At 46.3% G+C, this 14,398-nt stretch overlaps 1 protein-coding gene across 1 annotated transcript in view; it reads right to left on the bottom strand.

Moving 5' to 3' along the window:
• Positions 1–832: 832 nt before the first annotated feature.
• AR (androgen receptor) overlaps positions 833–14,398 on the bottom strand; it is a 62,491-nt gene continuing 48,925 nt past the window's right edge. Inside the window, exons 5-8 of the mRNA XM_062584511.1 lie at positions 5,098–5,242; positions 3,280–3,410; positions 2,572–2,729; positions 833–988 (exon numbers count right to left, since the gene is read on the bottom strand). Coding sequence (XP_062440495.1) covers positions 833–988; positions 2,572–2,729; positions 3,280–3,410; positions 5,098–5,242 — 590 coding nt within the window. The remainder of the gene's footprint in view (positions 989–2,571; positions 2,730–3,279; positions 3,411–5,097; positions 5,243–14,398) is intronic.

Here is a 14,398-nt window from a genome sequence, read left to right as displayed (position 1 = left end):
TCGGGAGGAGCACCCCAGCGGGAGAGCAGCCAGCGGCAACCCTTGGGGGCTCCCAGGGGTCACGGTCCTCTCCGGCCCTTCTCCCGACACTCCAGATACACTCCTGTGAACGCGGCTTTCCTCGGGTAACCTAACGCCCGGCGCCCCTCGAAGCTGCCGAGAGCGCGCAGGCGCACGGGGCTGAGCGGTGGCAAGCAGCACGCTTCGGAGCAGACCTGCACGACGGCTACGAGCTGGCGCTCCAGCTCAGAAGCAGATTCTGTACATTAATCAGGTTGTAAGTTCACCTCTTTCCCCTGACTTGTCTCTATTTCTCTACCACAATATCGAGTCTCATCTGCTTCCCAGCACCATAATGCAAATAAGAAGTCCTGAAGGGAGGCCAGAAAAGTAACCCACTCCCAAACTTAGAGGCTCAACCTGCTTCTTGCCTCGTTTTGTTTTACAGAAAAGAAAAAAAAAAAAAGACAGCTGGTGGCATTTCTCCCAATCCATCATTCCCTGTGGCACTGGGCCACTAAAAGTCACTGTGGAAAACACACAAACCAGAGCGTGTAAACATGGTGCCACTGACACTGTGTCACATGTCACAACATACCGAGCCAGCCACATCTAGGCAGAAGCCATGGCAGGTAGTTCAGTTCAGAGGTACCACAGAAAAAATAGAAATCAAGGGAATCCCAGCAGGTAGTAGCTTGTTACTGTCTATCTTCTGGGCATGGAGTCTCTTTAGAGGGGATTCCCCAAGGCACTGCAGTACAGTAGTGCAGAAATAATAGGCAGGAGATGGCTGAAATGGGGGTGGCAGAATTGGGAGGTCCCCTCTGGCACATCACTGCGCGTGGAAGTAAATAGGTTTGACTTTTCCAGACAGGATCTTGGGAACCTGCACAGAGATGATCTCGGCCATCATTTCGGGGTAGTCCACGCTGACCATATGTGCCTTAATCAAAAGGTCAAATGTAAACTGATGCAGATCCTTGGCAATCTAGGAAAGAAAGAAAGTCTATTAAGTGAAAAATCCTCTGCTAAGCGATTTCTCTGTGGAGGTACAGACATTAGCATCGAAGACATTAGCAGATGCAACATATCCATGCTGGACTTCGCTGTTACATGAGTATACGTCCAGAGATGTCTAGGGACGTCTGCTCTGTGTGATGCCCAGAGAGCAAAACCAGACCTTGCTGCAGCAGCTGGATGGCTGGTAGTCATCCCAAGGGTAAACAAGGGAACTACCCAGCCTGGGAGCATGCAGCGTATTTTGTCTTGTTCGTCTTTCACGCTCAGAAATTACTAAGGTGTGCTTCTCACAAAAATGAGAGTGCATAGAAATGGCACTTTCTCACTCCTACAGAAACTTGCCGTAATGTGTATGCAGGGAGTGCTGAGTTCACTTATTAAGAATTACTTTTTGCCTGTAGACATACAACTGGATAGACATGGAGCTGGCCCTCAGGAAATAGTAAGGTTACGCTTCACCAATAAAATTTTAAGTCACAATAGAGAATTTGCTTTTACTGATGTGATCAGAGAAAATTCACAGAATCACAGAATGGCCGAGGTTGGAAGGGATCTTTAAAGATCGGCTGATCCAACCCTCCTGCTCAAGCGGGGTTGCCCAGGACCCTGTCCAGTGGCTTTGAATATCTCTAAGGATGGAGACTCCACAACCTCTCCGGTTCCAAGCTGTCCTAGTGCTCAGTCACCCTCATAGTAAGGAGCTTTTTCCTTATGTTCATTAGGATGCACTCAGATTTTGGGCTGCTCGGCTGGACTGACAATAAAAAAGAATTATCTATAAGGGAGGTTTACATTACCAAAAAGGAAACCCATAAACCAAAGCCAACAGGGGTTACTGCAGGGAGTGAGCCACAGTTAACGTTCACATCCTGAGTAGAGCTAGTTGTTGTCTGTCTTTGTTGCTTGATCTTGGAGCACTCTGCAATACTGCTCTTGCAAATGCCTGTTAAAGAGCAAACCACCGCACGGAGGGGGTCTGCATAACCTCTCTGGGCGTCTTTGGATTCCACTGCGGAAACGTGCCAGGGGCATCAGCAATAACTAAGCTTTTCTTAACAGAAATCAATCCATCATAAAGCAATCAAACCAGTCTGGCGTGCTCCTCTCTACGCGCAGGAACGCCCTTGGGGTCACACATGCTGATGCTCTTGCCTCCTGTTCAGCTGTTCCCCAACAGTGACATGATGGTGGGTAACAGTATTGTCATTTTTGCCATCTCCTGCACATCCGTCTCCTTTGTTCTTTTAATAACAAAAGCATCTGGATACAATCAGGACAAAATCTGCCTCCAGGCTTTCACTCAGGGAGATGAGCAGGACATATATACCATTAAAAGAAGAAAGTCATTGAAGAAATAATTACAGGTAAGAATGTCATAAACACAGGGCTTATGTGTTTAAGAGTTACAACACCATCTCTTGATGTTCTTGTTTTGGCAAGATTCCCTCTCTGCTGTACTCCCAAATCCCTCAGCTGCAACGAACTCTGCTAGCCCCCAGCTAAGGTGATTAACGGCTGTGCGCAGTCAGTCATTTCACCGTCCTCCCTTACCGGATGCACAGAGTCCAGGACCTTGGTGAGCTGGTAAAACCGCCGAGAGCAGGAGGTAGGATTCTTCCTCTTGCAAGCGATGATACGGTCAAGTTCCTTAATATAATTCATTCGAAGCTCATCGAAGAGCTTCTGGTTCTTCAGGCCATCCACTGGAACTTAATGAACAAGGAGAGGAAACAGTAATAGTTGCTGAGAGTGGAGGAAAGTGAAAAGAAAGGAATAACAAGAAAACTGAGGAACTGGTCAGTGCAGTCCTAAGAGAACAGATTTCCCCATCAGCTCTGCTCCCACTATGGACCCCAGTGTGATCGGCTTGTTGGACCGCTGCTAGCTCCTTTAGCATGTGTTACAGACAGCAGCAACGCAACAAACACGAGAACAATTTTCCAGCTCAGCAGCTCGTGCTCAGAGGTCCACATCGTGTTAGCAGTTAGGCTGAGGAGCAGCCTCCTGCAGGAGCTGCATGGGGAGAAACGCTGCAGTTTGCAGTGGTAGGCTGAGTGGCTGCAGGGGGTTTGGCTGGCTGCCTTGTGCTTGGCAGCTTGTTTTCTCTGAGCAGCTCAGCTTGAAACAGAGAGAAAACATTCAGAGACACCCCTTCGGGCGTACGAGTGCGTGCACAGGCACAGGAAAGCACCAGATACTTTGGGATGATACACCATATAGCAACTGATAATTTGTCAAAGGAAGGGTGCTAGCACTTACTAATACTGAAGAAGAGTAGAGCCTTCATGCAGAGAAACTCCTGGGGTGTGATCTGAAGCCACCCGAACTCCTGAGAGAGGTGCCGCATCCTGACACATTGGCTGTACATTCTGGATTTGTGCATCCGGTATCTGGCAGGGAAGACGCACAATGCATTGGCAAGAAGAGTAAAGCCTGCTCGCGTGATGTGCATGGATTGACATTTTCTGTCCAATCCAGCAACACCCAGGCTCGTCTGGCACATGCCAGCTGCGAGGGAACTGCACCCCGTCTGCAGGGGAATGCTGACAGCAACAGGCCTGAGCGCAGGCCAGGAGAGTTTTCCAAAATGCCCGTGTGTAATCCTGTTTGTCTGGAAAGAAATAACTACCTGGGATTTGCAAGGTTCATTTGATCCTCTGCCTTTTTTAAAAGCCCACTGCAACGATTCACTAAACTGGGCTATCCAAAAGGGATGTGAAATCCTTCCTGAGCTCTCAGGGAGATATACTTTTGCTTATTACTGTGCTTCTTATTTACTGTTTTTAAACTTTGCTACCTTAGTGTCAAGAAAACCTTCCCAGCTCTAAGCTTAAGGCAAATCGAGCGTAATCCTCAGGAACTTATGATACGTATTTGCTTCTGTTTTAAGTAGCAAATCAGTATCCTGGCGATTACTCTGACACTAATCTGTAAAAAGAAGTAGATTTTCTCTTCAAGGCCATGACTGAATAGTGCATTTTGGGAATATCCAGAAACCACAAAAGCGTTCCCTACAGACGTCGCCTTTGGGTCAGCAGCAAAAGCACCGAGCCGCAGAGATCGCTGCACGGACCTGCGGCACGCGGAGGCCCCAAGTGTCCGGGCAGGTAAGTTACCACCCTGAAAACCGAACGCTAGCGCTAATGCGCGGCAAGCGCAGAGGTCAGGACCGCCGCGGGCGAGCCGCCCTCCTGGGCAGGGGCGGCTTTCAGCACAAGGTCCTCGCGGGGGCAAGCAAGGGGCTAGAGCAGGGGCAGGCGCGTACGGAGGAAACGCGGAGCGAGGAGTGGTGGCTGCCCTGGGGAAAAGGGGAGGAATGAGGGAGTGACTGGCGAAAGGGAGGCGACGAGGCCGAGCCGCGGCAGCGGTACCAGGCTGCTCTCAGCCTCCCCGGCCCTTGCTCTTCAGTAGTACTACAAAGGCTGCAAAAAATAAAATAATAATAATAATAATAATAAAGGCCCTGATAGCCCTGCTCCTTTGGGGGACGGAGCTGAGGGGAGCCGAGTGCCCCGGTAGAGCACTCGTGCTCGGCAAGATTTGCCATTTTGGCTTCTCCAGCAATGCAGCTGGGAACAGGGCCATGTTTTATCTGATTTTTAATTTCCAGTTGCAGAAACAGAAGCCAGTTTCAGTGCCCCCCCCAGATAAAACACCTCTCTTTGCTTTCATTCACACTGCGTTGGCTCACTCTAGCAGACCAACCAAGCTGAAAACAGGAAACCAAATCCCTGAAAAAAAGAGGCAGCTCTGTATGTCCTGGTTCTTTCTACCTGGCACTAGGGCTTTTTGCAGCCTGGATTGGGCTCTAACTGAAGGCAAAGCTGAGGGAAAGGCAGGAAGGTCCAGAAGAGGCATTGCAACTCCCCAGATTACTCCTGGAGATTGCTTCAGAGCAGCTACAGGGGAAAAAAGCAGGACCCTCTCAAGCTTTCCTGGTCAGCTCTCACAGCAAGATCACCCAAGCTGTACATCACACAGGTGGCTGTAAAGTAACTTCCTTGTCTTCTTCTCCATTTCTTATCTAGTCTGACCCAGACAAAACAAAATATTAGACTGTTGTTATGTAGCACTTACTCATTGAAGACCAAATCTGGAGCAAAGTAGAGCATCCTGGAATTGACGTTGGTGAAAGATCTCCAACCCATGGCAAAAACCATAAGCCCCATCCAAGAGTACTGGATTATAGACATCTGGTCATCCACATGCAGGTTACGAAATCCTGTGATAAAGCGACAGAGCAACGTTACAAATTCGCATCGGGTCCAGCAGTCGCCAGGACTGTTTTCACGCGGCGCGGACTCTCCAGCAGCGCTCCGCAGCACAGTTGCAACTTGCCCGGACACCTGGCTGCACCCGGCTGCCACAGCTGAGGCTGTTCTGCACCACTAGCACCAGGCACTGACACACTGAAAGGAAACCAGAAACCCTCTAAGCCACAAAACCGCGCTTCAAGGTGGGGAAGAGGATTCCCCAAACACAGGGAGGAGATAAAGACCAGGTAGAAAAGGAGCAAAGCACTTCAAAGGAAAGCGATGTCAAGCTGTAGTAAGTGACAGCCTCCTCCTAAAGCCTCAGAGAATTTCACAGATTGTATTTGAAGATTTTGCAAGTCCTGATGAGATGAACAAACCTCATTCTGCTACAGATCAGACACAAAAGATACAGCGGGATGTGGTTAAGCAACTTCCAAAACCCACAGAGAAACAGAGCAATTAAGGGTCTAAGCACTTCCAGCTCCCAACAGCACCAAATTATTATTTTAACATCATTTGTTTCTAACAGGCATTAATTAGAAATCCAGGACTGACTGCTGTACGGTGTGCTTTATACTATAAACGCATAATGTAAACCCTGAAGTCTCTGCTCCAAAACATTTACAATTACAGTGTGAGATGGTATGCCAAAGGCAGGTGAAGCAGACAGCTGAAGAGAAATTGTTTGCTTTGTTCTGTTAATGCAAATAAACCAGCTGATCGGGAGCTGGAGCCCCAGGCAGCAATACAATGCACCCTATCAAATTCTCCGGGCTCTGAGGCAGAAGCAAACCTTCATTAAGCAATTATGTCCTTTGGGTGAAATTCTGGCACTAAATGAAATCAAGTGAAAGACTTCCATTTTTGTCAGCAGCTAAGGACTTCATCAAAAGTAAGTACATAGATTTTATATATAATGCTGAAAGTCATCACCAAAGTCTTATCACAAAGTGAACTTCTTTGGATTGTCTGTTACAGACATAATACATTTACCTAATGAAAAATTAGAAATTCTGCTGAATTGCAAGCTAAACAAAAAGATCAATTCAATTCAAACTAGTATTTCCAGGTGATGGGTCACAGTTAATCATAGGCATGTTTACAGTGCACACACAAACATGCCCTCAAACACTGAACTTTGTGAGCGTACTTAAAGAAAATTTTCTGGTTATTTGTAAGCAGACAAATGTAATCTGGTTTACAAGAAAATTCTGTACTATTTCAATCAAAGTTAAAACAACTCTAACACTTTCAGTATATAGTTATTAGTTATTGAGGCAAGCATCTGTCTCTGCTGCAGAAGCTGTCAACTTCAAACAAGCACAAGTCATGTTTTATTGCTGACTAAAACTACTCTAAGTTTGCACATTTTCCTTCCAGCTTTCCTGCCAGTGGATTGAAAAAATAAAAGCTTCTGTGCAATGTCCTACTGAACGTGGATAGGTAATTTTCCATTCTAGGACTCTCAGCTACCTACCATGTTTCAACCTTCAGGCAGCCAGAGTGAAACTTGCTACTAGAACACGACTACAGCCTTGGCATTTGGGTAACTCAAAGGCTTCCTAAGTTAGTCACACTCATTTTTAGGACCTGCCCAAGTTAGAATTTCACATGTAATTACAGTACTACATGCAATAAAAAAACATTTGTTACTCAGCCAGCAAATCTGGTCAAAGAGGAATTCATTGTCTAGTAAAATGTAAGCCATTCACAAGTGACTGGTTATTGAGTTTTCTCCTTCTCAGTACTTGATATTGTTTTCCTTACTTAGATTTTCTGAAAAGATGGGAAAAATCTGATGTACGTGAAAAGGAGCCATACTGTTGGCCCCCATACCAGAAACTTTACAGTGAGAAAGAAGTGATACATGCCGCTGGGAATGCCCCTAGACTGGCTCGAGGGATGAGGATAAACATTTACTCGGGCTGCTATACACTTATTTTCTCCTCAAGTCCATAAAAAAATTTTTTTTGTCCCCTTTTTAAATTGCCCATTGAAGGGAAAACATATCTTCTCCTCATAAGGAATTAAAAGACAACTACGTGAGTTATCCACAGACGCTCGTGAAGTCCATGGTTTTGCCTGGGACATCTTAGCTAGCAGAGAAGTGCACGCTTCCTTACTTGAACTGACCTCAGTGACAGATGCCTTTGGACCTTCATACTTGACTTCTGCATTTATTACGCCAGAAGGCGCATGATAAACTCCTCCTTGTACCTTCCGCGTCCACGCGCACTGCAGCAGCTGGCCGGTTCGGCACAGGTACGTACGTGTGCACGTACATACATACACGGGCTGCAAGGCTGATATCAAAGCGAAGAGGAGTCAAGTCGGGTGCAGGGGAAGTAGAAGCTGCTGTATTAAGCCAAAATCTGTGGGGGTGGAAGCGAGGCCCCGGACAAAGGTACAGGCCTACAACGGGGTAGCAGGTCATTACAGGAGATGTGCCCCCATTTCAGCTGTTTTCCTGCTCTCTTCCTTGCTTTATAGAAAAAGAATAAACACAAATAAGTAGGTCAGACTGAAGCCTAACACTCAAGAGCCCCTCTGCAGTTTGAAGGGAGCGCTGAAGACTCAGCGCCGACAAATCCAGATGCTGGCACAGCATTCGGGGTTCGCCCCACAGACAGGCGCTGCGAGGACACAGACGCCAGCGTCTTCAGCAAAAGGTGTTCCCCAGGAGAGGAGCTCGAGACCACACCGAAAAGAGTATCCTGTGAATATGGCCATGCTCGTGACAGCAGATGTCTGTCTCTCTGTCTATGAAAGCGATGCAAGAAATTCCTTATCGTATTTCGTAACTAAGAGCTGCTGTAGGGTCAGAAATTAATTGCAATGGAGAGAATCAGGTGAGGGAGGAAAAAGGCAAATGTGAGGTCTCTCTCCTGCCTATATTTTGGCAGTGAGGCCTTAAATTCTACCACTAAATAGGAAACCTATACTCTGTAAGCGAATTAGAGACAGAAAACATACCTGTTCTGCTCACGGGGGGCTTTTAAACCTGCCCTGGTTGTGCTTCTGCTGTTACTTCTGGAGGTGTTGGACCTGCATGACCCCCTCTGATGCAAGGAAGCTGGAGAGGCCAAAACTGTGGCTGAGGAGCAGCTGTAGTCTTGTTTACTCAAGTACCATTTGGGTCTTCTACAGGGAGATTAAAAAGAGGAAGGAGCTCTTCTGCTGAGCCATGGAGAGCACGAGGAGCACGTGCCGAGCTTCTCCGGCAGGTGCTGTCAGGTTGGGAGGCGACACATCCTGCCCCTTGCTTCGGAGGGCAGCTCGCGGACAGGTCTCTTCTCGCAGGTGAGACCCCACGCCACACATCTCCCACAAAAGGGCAGACTGCATCCTGTAAAAGCTTAGCTGGTTTCTTACAGTCCAGGGAGCAAGAAACATCTTGTGGAGTCACGGTAACTGCAGACTGTTATTAGAGACCTTTGTTCCCAGAAGCCAGGATCTGTCACTCTTCCTGGACAAAATCTTTTGGGGTATCTTGCTCTGGGCCTGCCACACACCTCTAGAGCTTCCTTGGGACCATCAGTTCACAGTGAGATTAGTTGGGTTGATTTTGCCTGTTGCTGGTGCTTCCCATATTGACATTTCTCTGCCAGTAACTTCATTCTTTTCAGAAATGTCCACATTCAGGTTTTTCAGCTCATATGTACAGTCTTGCTCTGTTTTGCAATGTGACCTTTCAAATTTTAATCAATTCAGCAGTTTGTTCTGGAGCACTACAAAGGCCTTAATCAAAGTCCAATGAATTCAGTGAAATTTAATTCCTAACTCTCATAAATGATCTTTCTCCTTTGCTTAGTTCAGCACCAATAGGAAGACATGGTCTGAACATCAACATCTACAGCAGAACTTCTTAATTCTCTGTAACCTCATCATGAGGCTGTAATCACTGGGTATATTTAGGGAGCTCTATGATGTTTGTGCAAATCAATGATCAAAAAAGCCTCTGCAGGTTTCAGTTTGTACCTACACACTGAGTTTGGACTTCCCTTGAATCCTGAATATCACTTTTTCAACGTTTGTTGAAAGTTCCACCTAGTCTTTGATATGGGAGGAGTTTTGGTGCACTTGTTCATTAGCTTGTAACTTTGCTCACTAGCTTTTTCACTAAAAAATTTTTTTCTGAGCAAGCTTTATCAGTGTTTTAAGAATGGTATTTGAAGGCAGCAGTCCTGTGGTTAGATGACTTAAAGTTTGATTTCTGCTCATCCAAAAAACAGGTTCTAGAATCAAACTGGCTGACATTTCTAAAAGAGATCACTGATTTCAGTTTCCAACCTGCAATGCTTTTAAAATAAAGGTTTCAAAAAGCAGATGCCTATCACTTCCTGGAAACCTATCCCCTTCAGGTATCTTAGATGTTCTACAGGCCAAAGTCACTGTAAAAGAAAATAAATAAAAATCTAATGCCATAATATCTAGTTAAGCTTTTAGTACTGGCATAGTTTGACCAGACCGAAATAATAACTTCTGCAGATATAAATCGGAGAAGAATTAAAATTACTTTTACTCATGATTTGAAAAAGCTGAAAGCATAACCATTTTCTTGCAAATAATATTAAAGCAGCATGGTTCACAAACAGGTTCTTTATCTTCTCTCTTGACGTGCAGCTTTCTTTGTCAGAATGACATATTCCTAGGAGGTCAGCAATTTAAAACCTCTTGTGTTACCATAAAGTAACATTTTTAATATAAATGAATACTCCTTTTGTATTCTGGAAAGTCTGTTGTCCAGACACTTGAAAACGATTCTCAGTTAATTGTATCCTTATAGTTAGAGCGTGACTTACATATGCTATAAGGTAGCAAATTTCAAGCAGAAAACCAAGTAAACAAAATATCCTTAAAGCCCTAATTTAAATGCAAAGTACACAGACTTTTTGCAGTACCTCTAATTACAGGAACATCTCCATCAATACTATCTTATTTACAGCGCAGCGGCAGCTTGCGCTATCCCTTCCACTGGTCTGCTGTGAAGCGGACAGAAGGACCCAAGCTAGTTTTCCCCATATACTTGCAATTCAAATTTTTTTTAATAGACTGATTTCCTAGCAGCTTCAGGAATGGACTGTAGACTTCTCATTTGCTACCTTTTAAAACAATTTTTATATAAACGTGTTTGAAAGCTAAACTTTTGATAGCTGAACTAAATTAACCGTAGCTTCTTGTCTGGATTTCTCTATGTGGAACAAGGGGAACTCCCTCTGCTTACATTCAAATGGACATACTTTGTGGATTTAAACAGGTTTTTCAATTTTGTACCGCAGCAGCTTTCTTGAAAAGCTGTGGTTATTTAATCTTTCCCTTCCAAGGAGACCACAATTTGAACTTATCTTGGCATCGGGTCCGAAGGGCCATGCATGAAATTTTCTGCGCAAGGCAGAGGCCAGCATGGCTCCTGAGAGCACGCGCAGCTCAGAAACGTTCCTGCCTGATGAAGATTTCTAGGGGCTCTTCTGATTTCTGACCCTCTAGGGTATGACCAAAACCTTCTTGCTGAAGAAGCACGGCAGCACCGTGCTACGCATTAATCATCCTCGTTATTCAGAGGAGGTTCAAAGCAGAGGCAACGGTGGTAATGACCCAACACCCGAGCAGAGCCTGCTGAGCTCAGGGGCAGCCTGACGCTGCCTGGCACCAGGTGCAAACGCTTCCTCCCCTGCTGCTAGCGGCCACTTTAAAGCAAAACCTTTCGCTTATGCTTAGTTTGGCCAATGCCCGTGCTGGCCGAGCTCTGTCCATGCGGAAGAAAAGGGGACAAAACCTCCACAGCAGGGAGCACCCTGCAGCACGGCAGCTCCCCAGCCCGTCCCCTTCCTGAGAGGTGCTCGCCGATGCCGGCACCGGCAGCGCTCCTCCGGCCGGCACGGCGGGACGTCCCCGTCCCCGCGAGCCCGGCAGCTCCCGCGCCGAGCCAGCCCTGGCACCGCGCTGCTCCCCTCTACTTCTTTGGCAGTCCTGCGCCATAAAAAAGCCTCCCTTCCCTTGATGGGTTGGGGGAAAATCGTGCAGCACTGACAAAAACAATTTCAAATAGCGAGATTCAGTTATTTGAGCTCGTTCCCATTCTTCTCCCTCTGCTTGGTTTCCACCCCAGTCATCCTCCTGACTCTGCCGCCTGTCCGGCTGCCTAGCTAACCACGGACTCCAGGGCTGAAAACACTGCTAGGTTATTAATCAAAATATAGCTCAAATAAATTGTGGGCAGCAATCAAACTATGGCTATCAGGTAGTATTTTAAAAGTTTAAACTAAGAGGTTTAAACATTAGCCTACCACAGCGCCACGCCAGCGGGCGCCCGTTCGGCAGCAGGGTCCTTCCCCGGAGCCGGCCGGCCGGAGCGGGGTCTCTGCCAGCTTGGCCGGTCCCCGGACCCAGGTCCCCAGGAGGCGCCAGTGCTAAAAGGGAAGGCAGCAGAAAGGAAGAGTGGACGTGGAGCCCCCTCTTAGTGGCACACCTCAGTTTCTGCTAAGGGGGCTGCACATGCACAGCCTGAAGCGCGACAGCAGCAACGGTGCTGCAACTGTTTATTCCCTCCTCAGAAAATATCACGACAGTAACTAAGCTGTGGATTTGTTATGATTACTATTAAACTCCAGTGTCAGCACTTGTCACAGAAATACTAGGAGAAAGCTGGGGAAAACCTTTGCGTTTTGCTCCGAGCACGGCGAAGTCGATGGCCGCTTCGTGCTCCCGGCAGCAGCGAGCTCTGTGGGCTCAGTCCACGTCCGTACGCAGGGAGGTCCCGGCTCATGTTCATCACAGGTTTTTATTTCTGGTAGACACAGCTGGGGTGGATGAGGATGGACTCACACTGCTCCCACATAGACCTCTGACAGACCGGCCAAGAAAACGTGGCCTGCATAAGCGTTCCTCGTACTCTGGCTGCTGAGGGGACTGCGGCTGTGCTTTAGCTTTCCAGGGAGTGGGTGAATATTCCAACATAAAAAGAATAGAATTAATTTTGCCTGGATGACATAATTTCCATAGCAATCACCCAGCTGGGCAGGGTGCAGCACTTGGGCCCCAGGCGGCTGCGTGGAAGCACCACTACGCTGCAGGGGCCGTTTCTGCAGCGTGTCTCCAGCGTAGCACCATGAGCGATTTGGAGGCTGTAGATCAGTTCTAGTACAGAGGAGCAAAAGTCTCTGATGATGGGGTTGTCATGAGGAAAAATGTTTTCCAGAAACTTTCACCTTCCCATTAGCACTATTTCAGTTTTATAACCTCAGCCCTCAGCTTCTTAGTTAGGTTTGGTGGTGTCTCCAAGTACTTTTCTGAAGAAATCTTGATGTCTCACATCATAGGCAAGCCAGGAGAGAAAGTATGATTTGTCCTCACTTTCACAAGCTAAGTGAACCTTTTCTTACTCAAGAATACAAGAAATAGAATGGACTATTCTTTATTTAACTATATTTAAACTAATAATCCTGGAACACTTACATTTCTGAATAGATTGCTAAGTTTCTGGGAAGGTAAAAGATCTGACTACAGTTTTTCACCAGATTTTGGCATGTACTAGAAAACTTTTTCTTTTTTCTCAGTTTCCTCCTTTGGTCATATCACTTGCACACAGAGAGTAAAAGATCCTTGTTTTCCCTGATACTTCATCAAGAATAGGAGCCCAGTGAGGCAAGTAGCTTCGTCTCAGCCCCAGGCCGCAGTCTCGGGGATGCTGGAAGTTGAACTAAGTCCCACTACACCTAGTGTGATCTTGATTCTTACAATTTCATTGACTCAGTTGGCAGATTATGAAATGCAATGGGCACTGTAACCTCTTTGCTCAGAACTAAAACAGATGTGTTTCATTAAATACAGTCTATCATCAGGATGTTCTCACTTATACCCCTGATAACAATTCCCAGTTGGAAACTTTCCAATCCTAATATACTCTTGTATTGCAACTTTGAATACATTATAAATATATTCCATCAGCCTGTAATGCAAGATCAGCTTGACTGCCAAGAAAAAAGCCCTTGGGGATTTTGTATCTCTCTTTTGCTATTTAAAGATTAATGGGTTTGTGAAATACAAAAATAGTAAGGAAGGATTTCTTGAAAATATCAAGAATGAGTAGAAGAAGTTGGAAAAGAAATGGAATATAATCTTTTCCTTTTCTTCCATATAATTCAAGACAAAGTTTGGGGCTAGAAGAAGCTAGCATGTCAGTGACCAAAGAGGGAGGAAGAAGCAGACAGAGTCAAAGGATGAATTCTACTTTTCTTAAAAATGCATTCCCACTAAACCACCGTAAGAGAAGTGCAACACGCTCTGCATCTTCCTGTGGAAGCAGGTTGCCTCACCCATGAGCTCTGCAGCTATGATTTGATCATAGAAACCAGGGCCTGGGGAGCTCTCTGATCTAAGGTACAGGACTAATAATCAGGTTTCTTTTTCTAGAGATGAACGCAGATTTCCAAAACCAAAAAGGTTTGTGTAGAGTCCTGTAGCTCCAGACTGGGAAGACCTTGCACACTGAGCATTTCAATATCTCAAACAAGACCTCTGCTGCACTTTGCAGCCGTAAAGTGGCTATGGAAGAGAAAACAATCTCTTCTATACCCAGGATGCCCAAGAGTAAAGTTCTGGGCCTTAACAAAGCCAGAGGTCTACAAACGTTCTGAACTGGCTGTAGGACTGAAAATCAAAATGAGAGGCCAGAGCCTCTGAACTGAAGGCTTGGTTAATGATGATACCTTCATAACCAGTAGTGTTAGTTCCTCTAAGTGAATCCGGAAGGCCCTTAGCTTCTTCATGGGCTATGTTAACTACTAGCAGAGACTGAATGTGTGAGAAGATTGATATTTTATTCTCAGAAGGGAAAGGTGGCATCTCTTAACATTGCTGCAAGAGCAGGACTGCTAGTGAAGCTGGAGTCTGACGTACCTACCTGTTGGACCCAGGCTGCCTTGTTTGTTAAAGAGACCGCTGTGCCGGCGGGGGCTGATGGAGAGTATACACAAGACCTCAAGCTCTCTGTCAACGGGATCTAGACTGAGGAGCTGAGTGGATTAGATCCTGAAAGTCCAGATGTCATCCAGCAGAGGATACCCGGGATCTCTTCGAAGGACAGAAAGTCTGCTTGCTGCTAGTATTGGGACTACAAGAAA

The sequence above is a fragment of the Rhea pennata genome, chromosome 11, assembly GCF_028389875.1.
Source record: "Rhea pennata isolate bPtePen1 chromosome 11, bPtePen1.pri, whole genome shotgun sequence".
Taxonomy (NCBI): Eukaryota; Metazoa; Chordata; class Aves; order Rheiformes; family Rheidae; genus Rhea; species Rhea pennata.
The sequence above is the reverse complement of the archived record's forward strand: the minus strand, read 5'-3'. Positions and strand labels throughout refer to the sequence as shown.